Source organism: Symphalangus syndactylus, chromosome 3 (genome assembly GCF_028878055.3).
Source record: "Symphalangus syndactylus isolate Jambi chromosome 3, NHGRI_mSymSyn1-v2.1_pri, whole genome shotgun sequence".
Taxonomy (NCBI): Eukaryota; Metazoa; Chordata; class Mammalia; order Primates; family Hylobatidae; genus Symphalangus; species Symphalangus syndactylus.
Window position 1 is genome coordinate 55,501,223 of NC_072425.2, and position 26,862 is coordinate 55,528,084.

Here is a 26,862-nt window from a genome sequence, read left to right on the forward strand (position 1 = left end):
TTCATAATGGAAAGTAATTTCTGACACCCCCCAAAGTCAAAAACATCAGATAACACAATGCAAAACAAAACAGAGCCTCAGATTTTAAGCAGGATCTATCCACTTTTAATTCCTGGGGTTTCATGAGGAAAACAGAGGTTTTTTCCAAAACAGGGTCTGTGGGGCACCTCCTGTTTTTCTCAAGGAGCCCCAGGCTGCTAGAGCTTGAATATCCACTTTAAATTAAGCTGACTTTTAACCATAGCACTGTTTTAAAAAAAATTCTTTTAAATCTCTTATTACCAGATTTCAGCCATGCCAAACTGCCAATATTTCTGGCTTTTGAACTGTACCAAAGGTAACCTCCCAGGTGCTTAGAGAAAGGAAAAATTCAATAAGGGAAGCCAGAAGTTGTTCATCATGGAGGGGAAGAGAATTTAAAAAATGACAAAGGTCACACAGATATCAAACCAGAAAGGACTCATTTCTTAAGCCAGGAATGGAACCCTGAACCCAGGCCACCATTTTGCAAAGAAAACCTTTAGCTACTGAGCTATAGCACTGGGCAGTCTCCATTGCTTTTCCCAGAAGGAGTCTAAAGCAGTGAATTTTGCGCTTGCAAAGGCTTTTAACTGCTTAAGACAATTTTTAGGGCTATGATGTGAATTCCAAAATTCCTGTTTTCTGGATGGCACAGACTAAGAGAAAGTACCACCACATGATTACAAGGTCAAGCTCCCAAGGACATAACTGACCAGTTTGTTGGGTGATCTTGAACAGCAGGCTTATGGGGTCCTAAGCCCATGTTTATACCAAAGTACCCCTCTTTCGTAGCACAAACTACAACAGATTCACGACAGCTTAAGACTAGCCTCGCAAATCCTTTTTCCAATGAATCAAAACTTTATAGAAGAGATAAACGGTGATTTTTATCATTCATTCAGCTGGTTTGCACAGAAAGAAAAAAAGGGAAGGGATAAAAATATTGCCTGCATCAAGGGTGGGGAAAGTGAGGACCCCAGGGAGACCAGAGAAAGACCCACCCATCTCAGAAATGCTGAATCAAGAGTTCAGGAGGCAACTTGTCCATAGCGAAGAGATCTTTTCCAGCCGTTCTATCAGCTCTCAAGTTTCCCCTTTTGGGGAGAAAAAAGCTCCCCATGTCCCATGATCTTGTACATGCTTAATCCCATCACCCAAGCCATCAGCAAAGAGTGCAAGGCAGATTAATTGAAAGAGAATAGCAGTTAATAGCCTGTGGTACTAAACCCATTCTTAGCAGAGAGAGACTCTACCGAATGGGGCCTCTAACCCACTAAATGTTAGGAAGAACTCTAACCTTCCTAAGTTGGGCCTTGAACCCAAGTTCAGTCATTCATCCTTGCCCTTTATTAAGTGGGGTCTTTAACCCACTTTGTTTTAGGAGAGTCTCTAGCTCCTCTAAGTTGGGTCTCTAACCCTATCTCATACTTTACCCAGGTATGGGCACGCTGCTTACCCATAGTCAGCCAACTGGTGTTGTGTGCAGATGATTTTCCTTTGGGTTAGGGGTCTCTTTAGTATAGTCCCTTCCATGGTTCACAGGAAATATGTTGCCTGAACATGGTCCTGATCCAGACCCCAAGAGAGGGTTCTTGGATCTCGCACAAGAAATAATATGAAGCAAATTCATTGAGTAAAATGAAAGCAAGTTTATTAACAAAGTAAAGGAATAAAAGAATGGCTATTACATAGGCAGAGCAGCCCCAAGAGCTACTGGTTGCCCGTTTTTATGGTTATTTTTTGATTATTTGCTAAACAATGGGGAGATAATTCATGAGTTTTCTGGGAAGGGGGTGGGCAATTCCTGGAACTGAGGGTTCCTTCCCTTTTAAGACCATATAAAGTAAGCTCCTAACGTTGCCTGGCATTTGTAAACTGTCATGGCACTGGTGGGAGTGTAGCAGTGAGGACGACCAGGGGTCACTCTCATCACCATCTTGGTTTTGGTGGGTCTTCTTTACTGCAAACTGTTTTATCAGCAAGGTCTTTATGACTTTTATCTTGTGCTGACTTCCTATCTCATCCTGTGACTAAGAATGCCTTAACCTTCTGAGAACGCAGCCTTTTAGGTCTCAGCCTCATTTTACCCAGCTCCTATTCAAGATGGAGTTGCTCTGGTTCAAACGCCTCTGACAATATGGTGTGCCAGGAGCTGTGTGAGATACTTAGACTTTAAATAAATACAGGAAGTAGACACCACCATCACTATTCTCATTTAAGAAAAATGAGGCTCAAGGAGACTTAACTGAAAAAAAAACTAATATTAAACAGTTAAAGAACCAAGAGTTGAACTTATCTGGCCTGAACACAACACTGATAAGACAAAGCAAGCTCGGAAATTTAGATGTCTCATACAGGCAGATCTCACACTTGACTGGACATCAGAATTTCCTGGAAAGCTCGTGGGAGGTTTGGGATTTGTGTTCTTAACAAACTCCTGGTTGATGTTGATGCTGCTGGCCTGAGCACTTGGAGACCCACTGCTGCAGACCCACAGCTCCCATGTAAGTTGTTCCGCGGTACCCTTCCTTGAATCCCAGAAGTTTATCTCTAATTCTGGCTTCTGTGTATTTCTTTTGCTGCCCCACGTGTATTTCTTTTGCTGCCCCACATGATGACTTTCTCGGGCATGACTAGTAAATTCTAAGGTCTTTGAATGCAATGCAAGATTTAGTTCCTGCCTACCAGAACATCCTAACAGGTGCAGATACACGTTTATTAATTGAGTGATGAGGGAGATATTCTTTTCCTTTTTTCAGATTTCTTTTTTTTTTTTTAATTTTACTCTAAGTTCTGGGATACATGTGCTGAATGTGCAGGTTTTGTTACATAGGTAGACATGCACCATGGTGGTTTGCTGCACCTATCTACCTGTCACCTAGGTTTTAAGCCCCGTGTGCATTAGGTATTTGTCCTAACGCTCTCCTTCCCCTTCCTCTCACCCCCCGACAGGCCCTGGTGTGTGATGTTCCCCTCCCTGTGTTCATGTGTTCTCATTGTTCAACTCCCACTTAACAGCGAGAACATGCGGTGTTTGGTTTTCTGTTCCTGTGTTAGTTTGCTGAGGTTGATGGTTTCCAGCTTCATCCATGTCCATGCAAAGGACATAAACTCATTCTTTTTTATGGCTGCATAGTATTCCATGGTGTATATGTGCCACATTTTCTTTATCCAATCTATCATTGATGGGCATTTGGGTTGGTTCCAAGTTTTTGCTATTGTAAATAGTGCTGCAGTAAACATACTTGTGCATATGTCTTTATAGTAGAATTATTTATAATTCTTTGGATATATACTCAGTAATGGGATTGCTGAGTCAAATGATATTTCTGGTTCTAGATCCTTGAGGAATCGCCACACTCTTCCACAATGGCTGAACTAATTTACACTTCCACCAACAGTGTGAAAGTGTTCCTATTTCTCCACATCCTTGCCAGCATCTGTTGTTTCCAGACTTTTTAATGATCGCCATTCTAACTGGCATGAGATGGTATCTCATTGTGGTTTTGATTTGCATTTCTCTGATGACCAGTGATGATGAGCTTTTATTTTTTCATATGTTTGTTGGCAATGCGGGAGTTTTTATATGTAATTAGGAAACAAACACTTCTATTATTAGCTACAATTGAATGATTGCTTAAATATTTTAAAGTCATTTAAGAGACCCTTTTTGCTGAGTACCAGATGCCTAAAAGGCAAATTAGTCAGCATACTAGCAATAAAATGTTAGTATTATAATAGATTTTCCGTCAGGTCTAGCATGGATGACATTCCCATTTATGGGCCCTGCTTGGAAACAACAGGCCTGGGCACACCATGATTCCAAATGGACCTCAGAAGATGGCTCTAATAGACACTGAAGGTAGAAATCACCAGGGTTAATTACCCATGAATTCTTAGAAATTCCTCTGGCCAGGAAAGTTTGGTGGCTGAGAAACAGGAGGATGGAATGATGTGTAGCTCTCTGAAGCTGGGTTTGACTTTGTCAAAAACAAAAAGCAGTAGGTGCTCCAGGCAGTTCTAGTGACACCCCCAGATCTTGACACACTGGCTTGGCTGGGATCACACACCCATCCCTGAGCAATTCCTGAAGCCAGGAGGATGGATTTCAATGATGAACATGGACAAGCCCACCTGAGACTTATCGGAGGAAGAGGGCTGGCTGGTCTCACTGCCTCCCCTTCTCTCTTCCATCTCTCATCAGAATGAGATGACCCTCAAGAGGATCACTGAGGAGGGAGGTTCCAGATAGTTTCTAATTGGAGTCACCAGACATCTGTTGGTTGCCCTGTGAGCAATTCTGATCACACCATGGAAGTCTAATTTTATTAAGCATGGTCTTTTTTGGTGGAAAATATTTTTAGTTTTTTTATTATTTGAAGTTGTGCAAGCAATTAGTAAACACGTTCTTGTTACAACGTGTTTAAACAAAACAGAAGTATAACCACAGGACCAGCTGAAGCTGATTAACCATTGCTTAAGTTGTTAGCAATGGTGGAGAGCCGAAATTGCATCATATAGCCCATGCATGTGCAATAGGGAAAAGCTTCAAACTCCTAATTCGTAACATCACCCACCTGGCAGATCGGCTGCATTGGTATCACCTGGGACTAGTTAGCAATGCCATAAAACATGACCCACTCCCAGTATGGGGAGTCAGATTTGAGCCTTGCCTCCTGTCTCCTTGCCAGTTGACTTGCCATAAAGCCTTTCTTTTCACAAAAGCTGGCGCCATAGTACTGATATCTATGCTGATCGGGAAGCAAGCCCATCCCTTGGTAACAGAAGTATTTAGAAGTAAAAGGCCTCCTTCCCACAATTCCTACTCCTCCACCTGACTTCCCACCCTGGCAGCACCTGCTCCATCCAAGTCTCCTCTCTGCTCACTTGTCTCCAAAGGTTGACTCAGTGAGCCAAATCTTCTCAGGTTCATACCCTTAGGTGGCCCTTTCCCATGAATCTGGCTGACCCCATGACTTGCTTTAACTAATAGAATGTGAAGGGAGTGCTGGTGTCTTTTGGAGAATCTAAGTGTGCATCATTTTAAAAATGGCTGCATTTGGTCTAAAATCCCCAACATTTAATTGAATCCCTAAGCCATAATGGTAGATTTGGAAATAGGTGTTGTCAAGCCTTCTAAAAGTGAATTTCAGGGTATTACCAATAAAGGTTTTTTTTCCATTCAGCCCAATGCATTTGGTAGACAATTTGGATGAGTGGATTGGCCACATGATATGGCAATGACGACAATTTTAAAAATGCATCATTTCTCTGCATTGGCATTCCTGCCAGCTAGTGACATTCCAGGAGCTTTTAGTGAATTAAAGCTTCATTTGCTTGAAGAGGGTAGCAAAGTTACTGACTGCTTCAGAAATAATTATGTGCATGATAGGATAAGAGGACATTTATGCAATGGTGTTGCTGTTCTATCACTGGTATTATTTTCACCAACAATGGTCTGTGTATGAGTGCATGTGAAATGGATTTCCAGGTGTCCAAAACAACATAGAAGCATGGCTCAGAAGATGAAAAAATTTAATAGGGAGTGCTTGTGTTGGGGTATATAGAATTATGGAAGAATTTCAAGAGCATCACCATGAAGAAAATGAATGTGAATTTATTCTCCAAGGAGAGCCATGACCTAAAAGAAAAAAGCAGTAGTTTCTCATGATGCAAGACTTCCAAATATAGTTAATGATAGTGAAAGTTGGCCAGCTCTTATGGACTACCTCTGTGCAATTGCTGTAATTTATCCTTATGATACACTTCTTCTTGTCAAATTTTCTTTTTAGGTTTATAAAGTCTTTAATATCTTTTCCCCCACTACTTTAAATTGTTAGCATTATTTGTTTATAATTCACCATGCTATGCATTTCATCTTTGCATCATTTCCAATACTGGAAGTATAAATTGTGTAAAGACTTTTAGAGAGTTCTAATTCTTTTTATGCATTTTCATGCAAATTTGACTCTACACGAGTGCAGTATCACAACATTGACTTTGTGTGTAAGCATTGTGTGTGTACTTAAAAACATTGAAACTTCCAGCCAGCGCAGTGGCTCACACTTGTAATCCCAGCACTTTGGGAGGCCAAGGTGGGCAGATCTGCTGAGGTCGGGAGTTTGAGACCAGCCTGACCAACATGGAGAAACCCCATCTCTACTAAAAATACAAAATTAGCCAGGCATGGTGGTGCATGCCTGTAATCCCAGCTACTCAGGAGCCTGAGGCAGGAGAATCGCTTGAACCCAGGAGGCGGAGGTTGCGGTGAGCTGAGATCGTGCCATTGCACTCTAGCCTGGGCAACATGAGCAAAACTCCATCTCAAGAAAAAAAAAAAAAGAAATGGAAACTTCCTCCTTTTTGTACATTTGCATTGGTGAAAGAATTTCTTGATCTCAGTTCTTTGGGTGACTGCATATGTGGTAGTGACCCATCACAGTTTTTGATTGATCTCATTAAAAGACTTAGGTTGTCCATCACAATAGTTCAGATGACAACAGTCATATAAGCTTTAAGAATATCAATATGATTTGTGGGCCCGTAACTTATGCCCATGTAACTGTTGTTAGCATACCTAAGTGTTTATGCTTGCAAAAATATGTATGTTATTATTGCCTACTTTATTGTGTAAAGTGGCCTATGAAGTGTTCAGTGGTTTTTATATTTCTCAAATAAATCCTCTTTTAAAATGTAAATAAATTTCTTTTAAATAATTTTTAATTTTTATTTTAAATAATTTTTAGTTTTAAATAAATTTTATGTTTATTTTATTTTAAATAATTAATTTTTTCCAGAATTATATCTTTGGGATTTTGATCTTTCTGGGATTTTAACATTTGGGGTTATGGCATTCCAGATTGTGTCTCTTGGAATTATGGCCCAGACTCTAAAATTTCACTCTATGTAGGAAAGAAAATAACAAATATCTTTACGGTTTTATGCACTTACACATGAATAGAGTTCTACAAATAAAGTTAGTGGGTCAGAGGGCAAGTGCATCTTGTATATCCATAGATACTTCCATATAGTCTTCCAAGAAGGCTTCATCAAAGTACATTTGCTTGAAGAATATGTGAGAAGGCACATTTTCCTGTGTTCTCACCAAATTTGACCATTCTTCTGGGTGAAAAATTCTATCTTTTTCAGTGTTAATTTTAATTTCTCAGATTACTAGTCTTTACAGATGTATATTGGCCAATTGCCTTTCTTCTGTGAATTTCCTTTTTGTACCCTTTGCCTATTTTTTTCTATGGAGTTGATGGGCTGACTTAATGACTCACAGAAACTCTCTGAGTACCCTGGATATTCAAGTTTTTGTTTAATTTATTACATTTTTCTCAGTCTTTCACTTGCGTTTTCATGCTACCTATGTCATTTGCTTTGTTTTACAAAAACTATTGATTTTCATGAGTTCACTTACGGCCTTTGAGTTTTAGGTCTTGTTATAAAAATATTATTCTCTAGTTTCTTATAATGCTTTTATATCTTGTTTCTTAGGTTTGGCTCTTTAACCATTTTAGCCTTTATATTTGTGTATGGGGCATGCTGGACATGCTGGGGAGAATATCCCATTCTACACCACAGTAACACATGCCGTACACAACCTTGCACAATGGCACTGGGCTAGGCTGGGTTGCTCCATGGATTCTCTTCTTAATGTACTAGCTAATCACAGCATCACCTTATGGCTCATCTTTTCTTCAGTGGTTCCCATGGATATGTGTGCTCTTTCTCCTGGACTGTCTTCTAATTCCTTGTATGACTCGCCTGTTCCCACATTATTTTCACCAGTTCCTTTTTATCTTCTTGAGAAATTTGTTTGTGTTCTTAAGGATCGTCTTTTATTATATATGCTTTAGAATTAATTTCCCATGTTCTGGGGGAAAAGTGCTGTTGGAACTTAATTGTCATTACAGTCAAATTGTAGATTAATTTGGGGAAGAATTGGCATGTTTTCTATTGAATCTTCCAATCCAGAAAGTATGGCATGTCTTTCCACATAAGCAGGTTTTCTTTTATTCATTCATCTTTCATTAAAGTTTTCTTCAATTTGATTTTATACATTTCTCATTAAATTCATTTTATGTTTTTTCTTTCTTGCTATTGTAAACAAGATATTTCCCCACATTAAACCCGTTTTCTTTTGCTAGCATTTGTCTGATATAGAATATGTTTTATGTATCTAGTATTTCCTTTGTCTTCTTTTCATCACTTTGTTTAACCGATACATATTTTTAACCAGTGTGAAGGGCTTTGACTTTTAATTGGCAGGTTTGATGCATTTATGGTTATTGTAATTACTGAGGTATTGGGAACTATTACTGATGTTTATACTTTATCTTTGCCTTTCATCTGTGCGTATTCTATTTGTATCCCTTCTTTTTCCTGGCTGGGCTATTTTTGTTTCTTTTGTTCTGTAGTAGTTTGAAGGTCTTTTATTCTATTCTTATTTTTACAGTGGTATATAATTTTTTACACACATATATAAACATAATTTTTTACTGCTACCTAGAACTAATCAGTTCTGGATCTACCTCCACAAAACTGAACAGTGCTTGGCATGCCTTACCTTTTCTTCTCCCACCTCTCCTTGCCATCGTTCCCTTACCATCCATATTTAGATCTCCTGAGATACTAGTTTCTGATCATTGTAAAAAATACATATTTAAAGTTACGCATCAATAATTATTAAGGCACAAGGTGTATCTGTAACTTTTACTGATTCTTTTATCATCATTGTTTCTTGCAGCCCACATCCTCCTATTCTTTGTATTCATTGTTTTTCTGGAATAATTCCTTCGGAGTGTCTGTGGGTGGTTAACTTTCTGAGTCCTCGCTTTGCCCTCCTACTGGGATGCTAGTTTGGGTGCATATAAGATTCTTGGCTCAATATTTCTATTCTTCAGACTTTTGATGATGTTATTTGTCTTCATGTATTTGGTGCTGAAAGAGAAGATTAACATTATTCCACACCTCCTTCCTTTTTAAGTAACCTTTTTTTTTTTTCCTACTCCTCAAAAACTTTTAGAATGTTTCTCTCTTGATCTGTGTGTCTGAAATTAGGCAACTGTGGTCCATGAGTGCCTCTTTCTTTGCATTTCTCCTGGGAGCCGTGAAAATGTGACCACCCCTGTCTCTAACACTAAACATTTTGTTTTGCTGATATTTGAATATTTCTTTTCTTCTTTTTAAGATTTTCTTTTTCTGGAATTCCTATGAGGCAGATGGATCTAAACTCTAACACTTTACATTTCCATTTGTGTTTCAGTCTTTTTGGCACTAGGAGATTTTCTGGGCTCCATTGTTCAGCTTTCATAATCCCATTTTGTATATCTCTGGAGCCCACTGCTTGAGTTTTCTCTTTTTACCCTAAGTCAATAGATTTTGTCTCTGTTAGCAAAAAAAAATAGGTAGAGACGGAATGTAAAAAATTGAACTCTCACTCCCAGTGGTGACCAACGCTTTAAAAAAAAAGTGCCTTGGAATACAATGTAGAAGAAAAGTATAGACTGTAATATGAAATTTCAATCAGAATCTACATCATTTTTGAGGGGTAAGGAAACTTCACAAAATGATTTTAAATCTCTTCAGAAAAAATACATACAAGAGACAGCAGTTGACAAATGAAGAGAATAGAATTCAGGTAAAAGTCCACACAGAAATAGGTATTTAATATACTGTCAAGTTGGCACCTCAGTTCAGGAAGAAATGGATGACTTATTAAATAAATAGTATGAACATGAGTGACAGTCCATCTGGCAGCTAAATATCATAACTCTTCCCATATCCTATGTAGACAAATGCATTCCGAATGAATTGAAAAGCTAAATGAAAAACATTAAATAAAACAAATGAATGCATAAATAATAAATATTATTAAAATAAAGTTAGAAGAATATTAGTAAGAAATTAAGGTTAAGAAGACCTTCTTAAGCAAAACAAGACTCTCAGAAGCCATCTAGAAAATGACCAACATATACGATTATTGTAATTACTACAGTCATAATTTTCTTTTTTCCCAAAATACCTCTAACAACTGAAAGCAATAATTTTTGTCAGATAAAATGTAGATGCTACCAAAAGAAAAATGATTGAATAAGAAGTTAACATCAATTAATCTAAAAGAAAAAGATAAATAACTGAATTGAAAACTGGGCAGAAAGATATGAACAATCAAATAACAGAAAAATAAATGCAAATGGCCAATAAGCATGTGAGAAAAATCACCTTATTAGATTTGAGGGAAATTCAAACTAAAACAGAATGAGTTACTGTTGCTCATCCTTGGCAAAGATTCAAAAGATTGACACTGCAGTACTGAGAAGGACAGAGACCACTATGCTTGCTTATGCTGGGTGATGAGAAGACAAATTGCTGCATATCCTTGAGAGGACAATTCAGGTCTGCGATGTTGGTGCTGGTATTCACATTCACTGCAAAGGTGGTGTTGCTGGTAATATAACTCCAAGAAATTAGGCCCAGGCTACACATAACTCTGTAAAAGAAGTGGTGGTATTTACATAATTCTGTGACTATATGTTAGTGGGTGGTAACCACATCACTCTTCAATGTACATTGTGATATTTACATAAATCTGCAACCTCAGTTGTGATCTTAACATAACCCTATGACAGAGGAGCAGGGCATCATCCCGAAAATCTGTGATGCTGATTATGGTCATATTTACATAACTCTGCAATGTTGATTGTTATTCATGTGATAGTGGTGACGGTGGCATTTCCTTGATTCTGTGCTGGTGGATGTGGTACAAACAGCACTCTGTTATGGTGTCGGTGGTACTTACATAACTGTAGTATTGTCATGGTATCCACATAATTCTGCCATGTTGTTCATGGTATTCATTTCACCTTGTGACATTGATGGAGGTATTCACATAATTCTGTGATGTTGTTGGTGATATTTACATAACTCAGTGATACTGCTCACGGTATTCACATAGCTGTGACATGGGAGGTCATAGTATTCATATAACTGAGTGTTGATATTGACATAGTTTTGCATCATTGTTTATGGTGCTAACATAACTGTGACATGGGAGGTCATAGTATTCATATAACTCTGAGTGTTGGCATTGACAATTTTGGATCATTGTTTATGGGGTTCACATAACTGTGATGCCAGTTGTGGTTTTCACATTTGTTGGTGTTGTGGTGTTGGTGTTTGTGGTATTCACATATTTCTGCAGCTTTGGTTGTGGTATCCACACAACTCTGTGGCATTAGCCACAATATCCATAAACTCTGGCGGTGGTGGTGGTTGTACTCACATAACTCTGTGACAGTGGTGGTGGTGTATCCACATCACTCTGTGATGTTGGTTGTATTCACATAACACCATGATGGTGGTCACAGACTGCAAAGTTTGTCATGGTGTTCACATAACTCTGCAAAGTTTGTTGTGGTGTTGACATAATTATGCAACACTGTGGTACTGTTAGTCTCATAACATGGTGACATTGCTGTTGGTGATGTTTATGTAATTCTCCACTCATGGTTGTGGTATTTACATGACTGCAATATTGGAGTTGATGGTGGTGTTCACATAACTGAAATTTGTTGTAATAGTCCCATACTGCAACCTTCATTACAGTATCACGTAATTTTGCAACATCGATGGTGGTACACACATAACTGTGCTATGGTTCTGCTGCTGATAGTCACATAATTGTGACATTAATTGTGGCACTTGCCTAACACTGTGACATTGGTAGTGGTGGTATTTACATATTTCTGCAATGTTTGTGGTGCTATTCACATAACTGTGATATTGATCATTGTATTCACATAGTTCTGTGATGATGGTGGTGGTTGTGTTACTCTAAGTGCAAGAGTGGTGGTTGTATTCAGGTAAATCTGTGATATTGTCATTGCTGTTCATGTGACACTGTAGTGTTGTTGCTGGTGGTCATATAACTCAATGACATTACTCATGGTGTTCACACAATCTTTTGAAAGTGGTCCTGGTATTTGCATGACTCTGCAATGCTGGTGGTAGTAGGGTTGACATGCACTGTGCAGTTCATCATGATGTGCATGCAATTCAAAGATGATTGCCGTGGTATTCACAGAACTGAGATTCATCATGGTGTTAACATAATTATGCATTGCTGCTGCTGGTGGTATGCACATGGCACTGTGACATTGCTGATGGTGGTATTTACATAATTCTCTATTGGTGGCAGTGGTATTCACATGAACCCACGACATTTGCCATGATAGTCACACAATTTTGCAGCATTGGCGGTTGTGGTATTTATAATATCTCTGACAGTGAACGTGGTGTTCCCATAACTCCCTTGCTGGTTATGGAATTCACATAATTTTGCATCATTGTTGTTGGTGGTATTCATGTAGCTCTGTGGTGTTGGTTATGGCGGTATTCACAATATTCTGTGATATTGGTCATGGTTGTAAACAGATAACTCTGCAAAGTTGGCTGTGTCATTCCAATAAATCTGTGAAGTTATTAGTGGTGGCACTGACATGACTCTGCAATGACAGAGAAGACAGTACTCATCTAACTGAGATGTCAGTCATGTTATTCGTATATTCTGTGAAGTTGATGCAGGTGGTACTCTACTCTGGTGGTCATGATATTCATATAATTGTGATGGTGGTCATAGTATTCAAATAACCCTGTGACTTGGTTGTGCGAGTCACATAACCCTGTGATGGCAGTGTTGGTGGTATTCCCATAACTGTATCATTGATTGCCTATTCACATAGCTCTGTCATGTTGAACATGGCATTCATATCACGCTGCGACATCAATGGTAGTGGTATTCACCTAACTTTATGATACTGGTGGGGATTATATTCACATAACTGCAGTGTTGCTGCTGGTGGTAGTCTTACAAACATGTAATGTTGGATGAGGTTGCAAATCATAACTCTGCAACAATGGTGGGGGTATTTATATAACTCTGCAACATTGGTCATAGTTTTCACTTAACTCTGTAATAATAGAGTATTTGCATAATTCTGTGACTCTAGTTATGTTATTTATATAAATATACTCATCACCTAGCATCCACAGAGTGGTTTCAGGACCCTCTAGGATACCAAAATCCATAGATGCTCAGATCTCTTATATAATATGGTATAGTATTTACATGTAGCCTGTGCATAGCCTCCTTTATATTTTGAATCCTCTCTAGATTATTTATTATACCTAATATAATATAAATGTTATGTAAATAGTTGTTATTATATTGTTTATTTGCATTACTTTTATTGTTTTTTTTCTATTTTCAATCCACAGTTTGTTGAATCTGTGAATGTGGGACCTGCACACATTTAGGGCTGACTGTATACATCCATGGTGGGGCAGATATTTACACAACTCTGTAATGATGGTGGTAGTGTTAACATAACTCTGAATTGTTCATAGTTTTCAAATAACTCTGTGGCATTGGCATAATATTTACATAATTCCACAATGATAGTGGTGGTATTCGCATAACTCTGCCACGTTGGTTTTTTTCTGATATCTTCATAATTCTCATAATTATGGAATAGCATGGTGGTGGTGGTATTCCCATATTCCCACAATTCTATGACATTTGTGTTCATGGTATTCACATACTCTGTTGTCAGTTGTGGTATTCATATAACTTTGTGACATAGGTCATGGTTTTCATGTACCTCTGCAATGGTGGCTCTGGTATTTGGATATTTCTGTGGCTTTGATGCTGGTGGTATTCATATAACTCTGTGACATTGGTCCTATTATTCACATGAACCTGTGATGTTGGTTGTTGTAATCACATAACTCTGCAATGTTGATGGTAGCCTAATTCACATTTCTCTGTGACATTGGTCATGGAATTCACATAACTGTGATGGTAGTGGTGCTATTCAAATATCTGCCTTGGTAGTGGTATTCTCTTAATGCTGCCACAGTGGTTGAGGTATTCAAGTAATTCCATGATGATGTTTTTGTGGTAGTCATATAACTCTAATGGTATTAGGTATGGTAATCCCCTGAGTCTGCAAAGTTTGTTGTGGCCTTCACATATCTTAGTGACAATAGTGATATTGGTGCTGGTGCAATGGTGGGAGTAATAATCACATTTATAGGTGTACAGACAGGCTCAGATAAATTTAAAGGTTTATAAGAAGATATGACAAAGCCAGCCTCCAATTCACATTTTCTAAATAATTCAAATGCAGTTTTTTCTTTTTTTTTTTTTTGAGACGGAGCCTTGCTCTGTCGCCCAGGCTGGAGTGCAGTGGCACGATCTCAACTCACCAAATGCAGTTTTTTCTGTACCATACCATGAGATCTCCTTCTGCTAAATCTAAGGCATTTATCTAAAACATCTGTATCTTCAAACTCCCCAAGGGCTTTGGAACATAACTATTGGATCTAGTTCTTTATCCATAACTTTAGCTATGTCCATATACTTACACATATACATTTTCATGTGTGAAACTGATCAAAATTTAGCTATGCATTTAGATGTATAAATCTGAGCTTCTAAAAATTTGTGATCATGCAGAAGATCTAGTAAACCAAAGTAAATCACCTTTGAGGGTAATCTATAGTTCATAGAACCCAAAATATGTTTATCAGATAATGACATTTAATGTTTACGAAAATGTTGGTCATATCATGTTTTCATTCTTTCTCTAAAAATCGTAAACCTGTAGAAGCCTCGTAAAAGACTAGAAATGCAATGTTGAGGTCTGGATGATGGTTTCATGGCAAATATATGTTTAAACAATCATTGAATTAAACATTTAAGATCCCTGGATTTCACAGTATGTAAGTTATACTTCCATAAAAGCTTTAAAAAGTGTACATCCAAATAAGATGAAAATACTAACAGGTTTTAGAAAAATCCAGTGTAGTGCCAATCTAACCACTCACGATATTTTCTTGTGGCTGTGAGTTATTGCTTTTATAGAAACAAAACAAAGCCTCACCCTAGAATTTAAAGTTAAAATGTGATTTAAGAAATGTGTATGGCTCCCAAAAATGCCCTTGTATAGTTAGGAGTTGTCTCTTTATCTCAAATCTCAGGGCTCACGATTTACATTTTTTCCCCTTGCAGTACTTGGGGTGCATTGAAGTTCTGCGCTCAATGAGGTCTCTTGACTTCAGTACAAGAACACAAATTACCAGGTAAGCCCTCTTGAAAATGGATTCCTGTGATTTTACTTCAGAAGGAAGGATCTCAGAGGTTAACAGCTGATACATTTTTAGAGGAAAAGACCAGCCCTTGGAGGGTTAGTGGCTGGTGACAGTGAGTCAGGACTGTCCTCATCTCAAGACATGTGCTTGTTCGTCCATGTTTGCGATGTATATCTCTCAACCAAAGTACCTTGAAGGACACTCTGCCCTTGCACGCTCTTTTTATAATTTAGCTGCAGACATATGGAGCAGCTGAGTATTTATGTTTGTTTCTTTAATGTGTGAAACTCTAACACAAGATTGGTATTTTAAAATGTACTGAACCATGTTCTTTTTAAAAAAGAAAATCAAGATGTCAAGAGAGACTTTCCAACAGTATACACAGAGAGTAAGATGCATAGAATTGGAAGCAGAAACAGCCATGGGAGTAGGTCATTCAGCAAGCAGACCAATTATTTAAGGTGTCTGTGACTTTGAACAGGTTTTATATATTCTCCACCACCAAGTAGAATCAAAGCTTCTTGGGGGGCAGTATTTAAGCACTGTTTTTTTAAAAATAAAATCTTATACTCTAGTATAGCTCCTAGTAGAGTTTACACCTTTAGAAAAATGCCAGTTTCAAGCCAGCTTGAAGAGGAGAACTGGAAAGCTAGGACAGAGTCTGTGAAACTGCTACATTTCTGTGGTCAAGGAGCTTAGGTTGCTTTGGCACTTATGCAGTAGCTTAATTTAAATAGTGACCTCAGAAAATGCCTCATATTTACTTTATTCAAATAATTCTATTGTATATGTTTGGATTAGCATGCCAAGTCTAAAGATTGAGCTTTAGAAAGCAACTGGTTGTAGTCATTAGCTGCTAAGAAACATACACACCTCAATTCTGTTGTAAGTACCATAGTAATACCTCTTCCTCCTCGCTGAAGAAATTCATGGTCAGAGAGTTAATGTTTTGTTTTTTTTTTTTTTCTTTCCTAAGTGCCTTGAGACATGTAAGTTGTGAATGTACCAACATCATTAATCTACCTGAAGGAAGGAATCCACCTCCACATATTTGTAGAAAATGGTTTATGAACATTTCAAAGACAATGATGGTGTTTTGAATAGACAGCACTGTGGTTAAAAGAAAAGCTTGAGTGTTTCTTAGTCAGTCATTTATTCACCTTACTCATGAAAAGGTATGCCAGTGGCATCATGGTGGGCAGAACACTGTGCCAGTGACTGGAGGAATATGGGAACTGTGTGAAATTGGTCATGTTCTTCTGTGTGGTGATTGTTTTTAAAGGAATGACAGTCAATTGGGAGAGAACTGTCAACCATTCCTACTGGGTTTCCTTTCTAGATGCTAGGATTTCTGAGGTGGTTTCATGCCATTTTAGTTCTACCCTGATGTAATTATTAAGCATCTACTGCTGATTGTGCACACACAACACACTGGATAACGTGGCTGTCTGGCTTTGCTAGGCCTCTCAGTGTTGGAGAAAGGTGTATACATAAATGATTGAGGGGTGTTTGAGGGGCACAGAACAAGTCCTGCTCCTTGGGGTAGTGGTGGGGTGGGGGAACAAGTGAATAATTCCAGTTTGCTCTTTGATGAGGGTACAACTCCTGGAACTCTCTGGGGTAGAACCCAAATGGGCAGAAGTAATAATAACATTGTAGAAGAAAGCAGTTGGAACAGACATTGATGGGTTTGGAGGTTTTGATGTCTTTCTTCAATCCCATTTCATTTAGATTTTCGGGAAGGTGAAGCAGCATAATGGAACGAGTGGAGCATGATTCTTGTACTTAAGAAATTTGGTGTTGAATTCTAATTGTGCCAGAATTGCCTTGGGTTTTATTAGACCTCTTGAAAGCTAAATTTGCTTGTCTCCAAGATGCTTTCTGTCTCTTGCATCATTTTTAGCACGTGACATGTTTCTTACTTTAGCTAATAGCTGGAGGTCACTCAAAGGAAACAATTTGACAAATCAACTTCAGAATAAGCTCTTTGCATCCAGTTGAAGAATACACAGCAATGTCTTGTAGATGTAGCACACTGTGGAGCTTTTAAGGTCTCCGTGGTAACTAAGGGTTAAACATACCTGTGATTAAACTCCACTGCCATGGTTTACTTTATATACTAAAGAAATTCTTGGAAGTTTATAGGGAAATCTAATGTCCTAATTAAGTTATATTATACAGGCACCAGGAAAACTGGTTTCCAAAGGCACTCCAGTCACACCTTTTATTAAAAAATGTTTTTATATGCAGATAATTAATCCCTACTTATCTGTTTAATTTAAAATTTTGCACCTATGGCTGGGCTTCACTCCCAGCATTTCACTTTGTATACACAAATGTGAGGACTCCACTTCAGAATTGAGGTGATTTGAAAACTCCCCAGGAATATGTATAAAATCTTCTTAGTTTGAAAGCCAAGTCAAACTTGTGAAAGGAAAACATCTTTCTTTTGGAAAGGTGTTTCCTTTTTGTTCTTTTTCAGTGTATTGGCTGGGTTCTGAGGAGACATTTATCACTCATGTCAGTGTGTGTGTATCTTGCAGTTCAGAGTGTTACCTGCTTACCTTAATAAAACAATGAGGCATAGGTATAAATGAAGGAACATGCGGATCAGCCATCAGTGCATGAGTGGACTGAATGCTATGAAATTGCATACTTTTCTGTTGGATGTTTCATGGGAGAGACTTTGCTTAGAAGTTAGCTGAGTAATCATGTGATCTTGGTATAAGTGTTAAGCATTCAGTATGGCTTTGAGTCTGAACAAAAGAGCAAACAAGCCCTGGTGTGATGAAGAAGGGAGCAGGAGCCTGGAGATGCCTGAAGATGTTGGTGAGAATCACAACCTGGTGTGCATGGGGGTGGTCTCCTCACCAACCCTTGGCACAGTGGGTTTCATCTTCACCTTGAAGGAGAGCAGGCCAGACAAGACCTCAGCACAGCTTTGCAACTGTGTCCACCCTCTCTTCTCTTCTAAGAGTTCATTTGGAAGGCTTGGCAATACTCAGCTCTCACGTCACTTCTGGCTTCCAACATTCTATAAATGCTCTCAGAAAACAAAAGCCCAAGGTAAAAACTTTCACCACACAATCCTTTCACTCCATCATGTCTCTGAGAATCCTTATACATGTGCCTTCCATCCCAATTCTATGTATGTATTCTGTGGGCATGAGCCTGAGTGTGCACCGTTGCTGCACTTCCTGAAAGGGCGGGGCCAACCAGACTGCATGCTGGGCACCATGACCCAAGGGAGGGACCTCCTTCACCCATGCATCCTCTGTGAACCCTCTATCTCTCTCTTCAGACATTTCTGGGTTGCATGGACATTTAATCACAAGTTCATTTGGGGATGGAAACAATGCATATTGTGCAGTATTAAGACAGGCTGCATTTACTAACAAGATATTTGTGTTGCTTGTAGAGGATTTCCTATCCCCAGGACCTGGCCCAAGCTGAGAGAAGCTGTGTGGAGTGGAAGATGGACATTGAGGAAGAAGGGCAGGTAAGGTCAGGCCTCCTTGGAACTTCCGAGAAGTCAAGGAATGCTTTGAAGTTTCCATTACACCTGCCCAGTTAAATGATGTGTATTCCCAGATGCAGGGCAGTGGGATCTGAATATTTTTTGTTCAGATTTTGTGGTAATAATTTCTTTGAGAGTGGGTAGCATGAACTCTACTAAGTGGGCATGAATTGGCTGCAGCTGTTCTATGCTAATGAAGGGCATCCTGTTAGTGTTAGGGTGACTTTTTCATTTTTGCAAACACTGGGATGTAACTCTGAAGAGTCCTATATTTGGATATCCATTGTATAAACCATGCTAAGATATTTTTACAACTGGTGCAGGGTATAGAAAACAAAGTAGACTTTTACTCATGGGCTTCCTTAGATCTGATAAGAAATCTTATCCATAGATTAGATTTCAATTAATCTTCAATTAGACTTTAGTCATGCATCAGGGATAGGTGTGTATGTGTGTGTGTGTGTGTGTGTGTGTGTGTGTGTGTACATGTATATGCATTTTTTTTGAGACAGTGTTTCACTCCTGTCGTCCAGCCTGGAATGCAATGGTGCAATCTTGGCTCACTGCAACCTCTGCCTCCCAGGCTCAAGTGATCCTCCCAGCTCAGCCTCCTGAGTAGCTGGGACCACAGGTGCATGCCACCATGTCCAGCAAATTTTTATATATATATTTTTTTGGTAGAGGTGGGGTTTTGCCATGTTGGCCATGCTGGTCTCTAACTCCTGGGCTCAAGTGATCCATTTGCCTTGGCCTCCCAAAGTGCTGGGATTACAGGCATGAGCCACCGTGTCTGGCCAGGGATAGGTTCTGAGAGATGCGTCATTAGACAATTTTGTCATTGTGCGAACATCGTCGAGTGCACTTAGGCTAGATGCTCTAACCTACTGCACACCAAGGCTATATAGCATAGCCTATTGCTCCTAGGCTACAAACTTGCACTGCATATGTGACTGTACCAAATTCTATAAGCAATTGGAACACAATGGTAAGTATTTGTGTATCTGTCATATCTAAGCATAGAAAAGGTAGAGTAAAAATACACTATTATAATCTTATGGGACCACCTTGATATAGTCGGCTCATCATTGACTGAAATGTTTATGTGGTACATGTACTTGATTATGATATTTCAGAATTCCCTTTTCACTGCAAAATAAACACCTTTAATGTTGATTTAAATTAAACATGCCAGGGAAAGGGAAAGGAGTGAATCTATTTTTGTAGATTCTCTGAGGCTGGTTGAATCTCAGAATTAGAACAGAGAGCAGTCATGTGAATTCCCCACCCCTCCACCCCACCCCCAACCCTGATCCTTGTGCATTTGGGTGGTGCAGAATGGCTAGCTTTTGGATTTTAGCCTTACAGGCTCTTACTAAATGTGCTTATTCTAAACATGTTTCATGGCCAAACCTCTCTCAGCCTGCACCTGCAGAGGGGTGAGGCCTGGCAGGAAGGGGTTGATGCTGTCTTGGTTTAGAGTCCTTTCTGAAAACACCAGCTTGCCTGTGTGCATGTGCATCCTGCCTTTGGAATAAAGTAGGCTGGATACCTCCACTTCACTTCTGCACTATTACTCTGATTTTAACACCAGCTAGAATAATATTTCACCCTCGTGTCAGCTTCACGGGCATTTGTGTGCAAAAATGCATTAGACATAGGGGTGCAGGGATTATGAGTCCTCAGGGACCACAACCCAGGAAAGAAGCCCAGAGTCACAGGGCAAGGGGCCACATACTCACTGCAGTCATGGGATACTACCCCAGAAACATGGAATAGGGTCCCTGCGGGCCTGGGAGACTTCCCAGAGGAGGGAGGGAGCATTTAAGCCAGAGTGAATTTCTCCTCCAACAATATGGCAGGTGTACAACTTGGGCCAAGTTCTCCACCCAGCCCATCAGGGTGACTGGAGTGTAGGTGGTCACTCCTGACAGTCCCTTAGCTGGTCCAACTCTGTGCAGCAGTTCTAATGCTTGCCAAAGAGTAGGGACCTGAGTCAGGCTCAGCGAAGGACCATGGAGACAGTCTGCACCCATTAGGCTGGAGCCTTCCTGCCATTAGAACACCAGCAGAGCCCTGAAACAGGGATTGGGGCTCTGCTTCCTCCAGGCCTCATTCTGCTCTATTTTCACGTTCAGTCCCTCAACCATAATGCATCTAGTAGGTTTATTTTCATTTGTGAAGTTAAACAGACATCACTGTGGAAATGTCTGATCCAGCTGTGGTGCAGGGAAGGGACCCACAAGCCGTTTTCTTAGTTAGACCGAAGGTGTCTTCAGTTGCATTCCCCCAGCAGCCCCTGAGACTTGGTGCCAGGAGGCTATTTGGGAGGATACCTAGGGAGCAGTGGCAGGGGTGGGCACAGCCAGTGGGAAGGGAAACCACCCCCAGAACCATTTGGAGCAGGGTCCTGCTGTGGGCACTGGGCCCTTTGGGGAAGCGTGTAGGAACTGGGGAAGCTAGGATGTCTGCTCACCAACTGCCTCCCTTCACTATTGAAGGACAGTCCCCTGCTCCTCCAGGCTGCCCTGTGTGGGCTGAGAAAGCTGGAGAAGCCACCACTGAAGGGGCGGAGACCAGGTGCAGGCACTCCCAGGAGCATGGCAGCATTTACAGGACTGTCCATGTGGCTCAGAATGTCAGGGCCTGCCAGGCGACAGTGCTGGCTGGAGCCACACAGTGTCAGAGCACTTGGCTCCCATGTCTGACTCTCTAAATTAGACTTTTTGGTTGAGGTGCCTCTGAACAGCTGCCTGGTCCAGTCTTTGGACAGCAAACTCCTGACCCCTTGGAGCAGAGCCTGTTGATGTAGGGTGAGCTTCCTACTCTAGGGGGTGAGGAAAGGGTTCCTGGGTACTAGCCCACACTAATACTCAGCAGAGACATTCATTCCACCAATGAGACTGACCTCTTTAGGGCTGGGGTCCTCATCCAGAGAATAGGGATGAAACCCCTGCTTTGAGGCTTGTTGGGAGACATAGAAATGAGACCTGGAAGTGCTGTGGCTGCACCTGGCACATAGTAGATGTTCAATAAATCTGCACGGGGTTATTACCATGAATATCCTTTTGCTACTCACTCCTGATAAAATTCTATGTATAATAATATCAATTGCTGATTGGTATTGTTATTATTAATATCAACCAATTCAATCCAGGGTGTTTTCTCTAACTGAAGGGAAAGATTGGTTTGATGCAACAAACTGAAGTTATTGAAAATATGTAGTGATGTGGCATTAATTTTCACTTGAGCTGATATTGTCTAGTATTTCATTCTGTGTTTCTGCTTTACTAATTCTAATGACGACGATGAAGATGACACTAGGATAGAATACTTACCCTGCTCCAGACGCTGCACTAAGGTGTCATTCATACATTCAACAAATATTTATCAAACACATACCATGTCTAGTCACTGTTTAGATATTAAAGATAAAACACTAAGTAAGTGCTTACCTTCTGTTGTGGGGAGAGGGAAATACACAAACATATACATAAGTAGGATATCAAGGTGAACCATGTGAACACGCCATTTTTATAGATGAAATGATCCAGTATCAGCAATTTTATATAGTTCAGCACAGTAATTTCAGATAGCAGTGAGGATGTGTGTGGTCTTTTCTCAGTAACCTTGGGAGGCAGATTGTGTGTATTTTGGGGATGAGGATACAGGATCCGAAAGTTTATGCAAATTGTCTAAGACCAGATAGCTAGGAAAAGGCAAAGTCAAGATTTAAGCTAGAACAGTCTGAACCCAGAGACTACATTCAGGAGTAGCAGTTATACTGCTGCTTGAGTAAGGGGGCTCACATCCTTCTGGCAAACCCCACAAAAGGTACAGAGGGGCATCATTACAAGACCATCAAGATGCATTTGCTGACCACTATGGTGTGATGGTCTTGAGCAGGGTACAAAGAAAACGAGTGTAAGGGTAGATTCTGTGAGAGGCACTTGCAGTCGGCTGGGATGCAGCAGGCAAGTGTGTGTAAGGAGAAGGGTCAGCTGTGGGGGCAGCGTGGCCTCTGTGAAGACTGCACTGCCCACATTCATCTGACTGTGCTCATCCTGGGCATGGTGACGTCCCTCCTTTCTGTGCTTCAGAAACTCTTAGTTGAATTTCCCCAAATAGTAAAAGGATATGTAACAACATAGAAATCTTCTTTAAAAATTGAATATGAATAATTTATAGAAAAGATAAGGCCCTCACTACCTCAAATAGCAAATGAAGGGGGGGATGGGGTGGAGAAAGGTGGGACTGGTGGGTGAGAGGATAGATAACCTGAGGAAGGATGGGCTTGGTGTGGGGATGAAATGGGCGACCTCCAAGGTTGCCCTGCTACCTAGCTCGAGGTGGTGACAGCAAAGTACAGACGATCACAGCAGAGGGAAAGCACTTCTCACCTAATGTGGGCTCTGCTGCAGCACAAATTCCTTTAAGAATTCATCAGGTTGGTTGCAGAGGGGCCACAGGGCTGGTCTGTGTTTTGTGGGCACTCTGACTTGGGACAGGGCCCTCAAAGATTTGCTACACATGCTTAAATCATTTCATTTTTTAGAATAGTGGTTCTTGGACTGGAGCATACATACATCAAAATCACCTGCAGAGTTAGTTACAACACAGATTGCTGAGCTGACCCCACAGAGTTTTGTGATTCAGTAAGTCAGAGGTGGGGTGTGAGAATGTGAACTTCCAACTAGTTTTCAGGGGTTGCTCATGCTGCCCATCCAGGTACCCCACTTTGAGAACCCGTATTTTAGAGTTCTATTTTTAACTTCGGAACCATTTGCAACTACCATCTATGAAAACACAGCTTTGAAAACGAGTCTGTTAATTTTTTTCAATTGATCCCACTCATCCAGAAATTTTAAAAATGGAGAACATAGATGACTTGGTGACTGAGAATGGTTTAAATAGAATCCATAAAATGAATCCATGGTGTTCATTCCCCTACTCTCCTTGAGAACCATCTGGCATGGTGCATTTTTTTAATCCTCATGCCAGAAGCACATTTGTGTCAAAATGTACCTCTCTGATTGCTCCTTTTCTGTCTCTTCGTCTGAGTTCACTTACCCCCCAAACATACCATTCCATAGGGATCCCTTTGCTCTTGACAGAGGCAGCCTCTGGTAGTAGGTTTAGAGTCTGACTATCTGGGTTTTTGTCTAGGATCCACAGTTTTCCAGCAATGTGACCTTGTGCACGTGACTTAAGTCCTCTATTTCTCAGTTCCCCCATCTTGAAAATGGGATTCACAATGGCATCTCCATCATAGGGCTGAGAATTAATTGAGGTAGTATCTGAAAAGCATTTAACATGCTGCCTAGGAAATGCGAGAGCTCAAACATGTTGACAAATATTGATATTCTCATTTTTATTTTATCCTCTCCATATTGGTAATCTCATTGCTTCAAACAACACTTCCAGGTGTATAAGTCACAAATCTCTATCTCCACATCCGAATTTTCTCTTAAGGTCCAGCCCTGGGCTATAGTAGCCTACCCTGCTGGACATGTCTTTTTGGAGGTAGCCAAGCAGCTGCTGAGTCCTGAGTCCTGGCTCTGCAACATTACTTCTCATAACTTCACCCATTCTCCCCTCCATTACTGGGGTCAGGCTCAGCTCCCATCTCTAAATTCTTCTTGTAACTGCAATCCACGTGGTCTCCCAAACTCAAAAGCTTGGAGTTGGTTTCATCTCATCTTTCTCCCTGTTCAATTACGAATACCTGTGGATTCTCCCTTAGAAGCTCCCTTGTCATTTTTCTCTTTTTCCCGTCTCTCTCTCCTTTAGTTTCCTTTGTTCTTGTGAATAGGTTAATGTGCCTCAAACATATGACTCCCTATTAAACATTGTTGCTTATCCATTCTTTGCTGAACAAATGAAAACATTGTTAACTTAGCATTCACTGTTAAGTTCTGCTTGCTTGGCTGCAGCACACCTTTCCAAACATTCCTCCCAACTCCCATTCAGTGTGTCCTCCACACTGAATTCCTGCTGTCCATTCTCCTAGTCCACAGTCCATGCCCCACCATCACCCTCCAGGCTAAATATTGAGCCACAGTTGGATTTACTTTTCTCCTGAGCTACAAGGCCACTATGTCCATATTCATCTAGAGACGTTGATTTCATTGCACATCATATTGAACTTTTAAAAACACAGAGCATTTTTCATCTACTTTAAAAGACAGTAAGTCCTCACTTAATCTCATCAATAGGTTTTTGGAAACTGCAACTTTAAGTGAAATGGCATATAACAAAACCAATATTTTTTTCTCACCAATAGTATAACTAAATGACTTTGCTGTACATTGTTTAGCTTAAAGCCAAAATTTCCAAGAAGCTATACATGACATTAAGTGAGGACGTACTGTATCATCTGCTGTTAAACACTTCATTATTTTATAACCACAAAAAAAAATGACACAATGCTTTCATATCACTTAGAATCGGTTCATATATATTGAAAACGCTATTTTGGGTTATTACAGACACAGACTTATATCATTATAACACTTGTACATCTCTTAAAAGGAAAATACAAGCAATTAAAAAAGGTATTCCTAAAATTTTCTTCAAATTCAGAGTCTGAATATACAGAATCATTTCTTGATCCAGAGTCATTACCATCTATTTTTTTCCTAAGTTTTATTGTCTATTAGGTCATTCGAAGAGCATTGGAAATGAATAAATTTGGAATCTGAAAAAAGATAGAGGAAATATTGAAAACCAAAGGTGGTTTTTAAAATGATCAATGCCATGATAAACTGCTAGTTAGACGGATCAAAAAGAGAGAGAGAAGTTCAAATGACCAATATCAGGAACAAAGGAGAGGCCATCATCCTTTTAGATGCTGTAGACACTGAGAGAATAATAAGGGGCATTAGGGAAAACTTGATGCTAATGCATTTAACAACTTAGATGAAATGAACAAATTCTTTGAAAGATACAACTACCAATGTTTGCTAAAGAAAAAATAGATAATCTGAATAGGCCTATATCTATTAAATAAATTAAATGATTGTAAAAAAAATTTTAGAGAGAAAACTCCAGGGTCGGGACCACTAGTGAATGCTACCAAACATTTAAGGAAAAAATAACATCAATTCTCCACAATCTTTTCCAGAAGATAGGAGGGAACACTTTCCAGTTGATTTTAGAGGCAGTATTATCCTGATACCCAAACCAGACAAAGGCATTACAAGAAAAGAAAATTTATGGACCTAGACACAAACCCTAACAATATATAAACAAATTGGATCAAGCAATATGTCAAAAGGAAAATAATGCATTATACCCTGTAGGTGTTTTTCAAGGATTGTAAGGTCGAGTCAACATTAAAAAAAAATCAGTGTAATTCCCCATATTGGCAAATTAAAAAAAATATATATATATATGAAAATCTCAACAGATACAGAAAAGCCTTTGACAAAATTCAACATACATTCATTATAAAAACCATCAACACACTAGGAATAGGAGGAAATTTCCTCAATCTGATAACAGGGCATCCACTAAAAATGTACAGCCAATATCATAGTTAATGGTAAAAACTGAATACTTTTAAGATCGAGAACAAGGCAAGTCAATGCAATAAGGCAAGAAAAAAATAAAAGCCATTCAAATTAGACGAGAAGTAAAAACATCTTTTTCTCGTATAACATGGACATCTACATAGAAAATCCTGACAAATCTACATGAAAGCTATTAGAACTAATAAGTGAATTTAGCAAGGTTGTAGGATACAATGTCAAAATACAAATATCAATTGCATTTCTATGTACTAACAAAGGTCAATTGTAAAATAAAATTGAAAACCGACCATTTACAATAGCATAAAAACATAAAATATTTTAGTGTTACATTTAACAAAATATGTGTAAGATTTATATGCTAAGTACTATTGAACATTGATGAGAAAAATTAAAGATCTAAATAAATGGACAGATATACCGTGTTCATAGACTAAAGACTCAGTATTGTTAAAATGTCAGAACCTTTCCAAATTGATTTATAGGTTTAACACAATTCCAATAAAAGTACCAGTAGGCTTTTAGTAGAAATTGACAAGCTGATTCTTAAATCTAGAATAACCAACAAAAGAATTTTGAAAATCAGTTCAAAGAGAATTCGCAGTGTAGAATCAGCATAAGAACAGACTTAAATGAAAT

General features: G+C 39.4%; 1 protein-coding gene across 3 annotated transcripts in view; it reads left to right on the forward strand.

Moving 5' to 3' along the window:
- The window catches only part of SHC3 (SHC adaptor protein 3), a 302,721-nt gene that overhangs the window by 180,732 nt on the left and 95,127 nt on the right, over nucleotides 1-26,862 (forward strand). For all 3 annotated transcript variants that reach the window (XM_055272026.2, XM_055272027.2, XM_055272029.2), the window contains exon 5: nucleotides 15,101-15,171. In XM_055272026.2, the coding sequence (XP_055128001.1) occupies nucleotides 15,101-15,171 (71 nt within the window). The remainder of the gene's footprint in view (nucleotides 1-15,100; nucleotides 15,172-26,862) is intronic.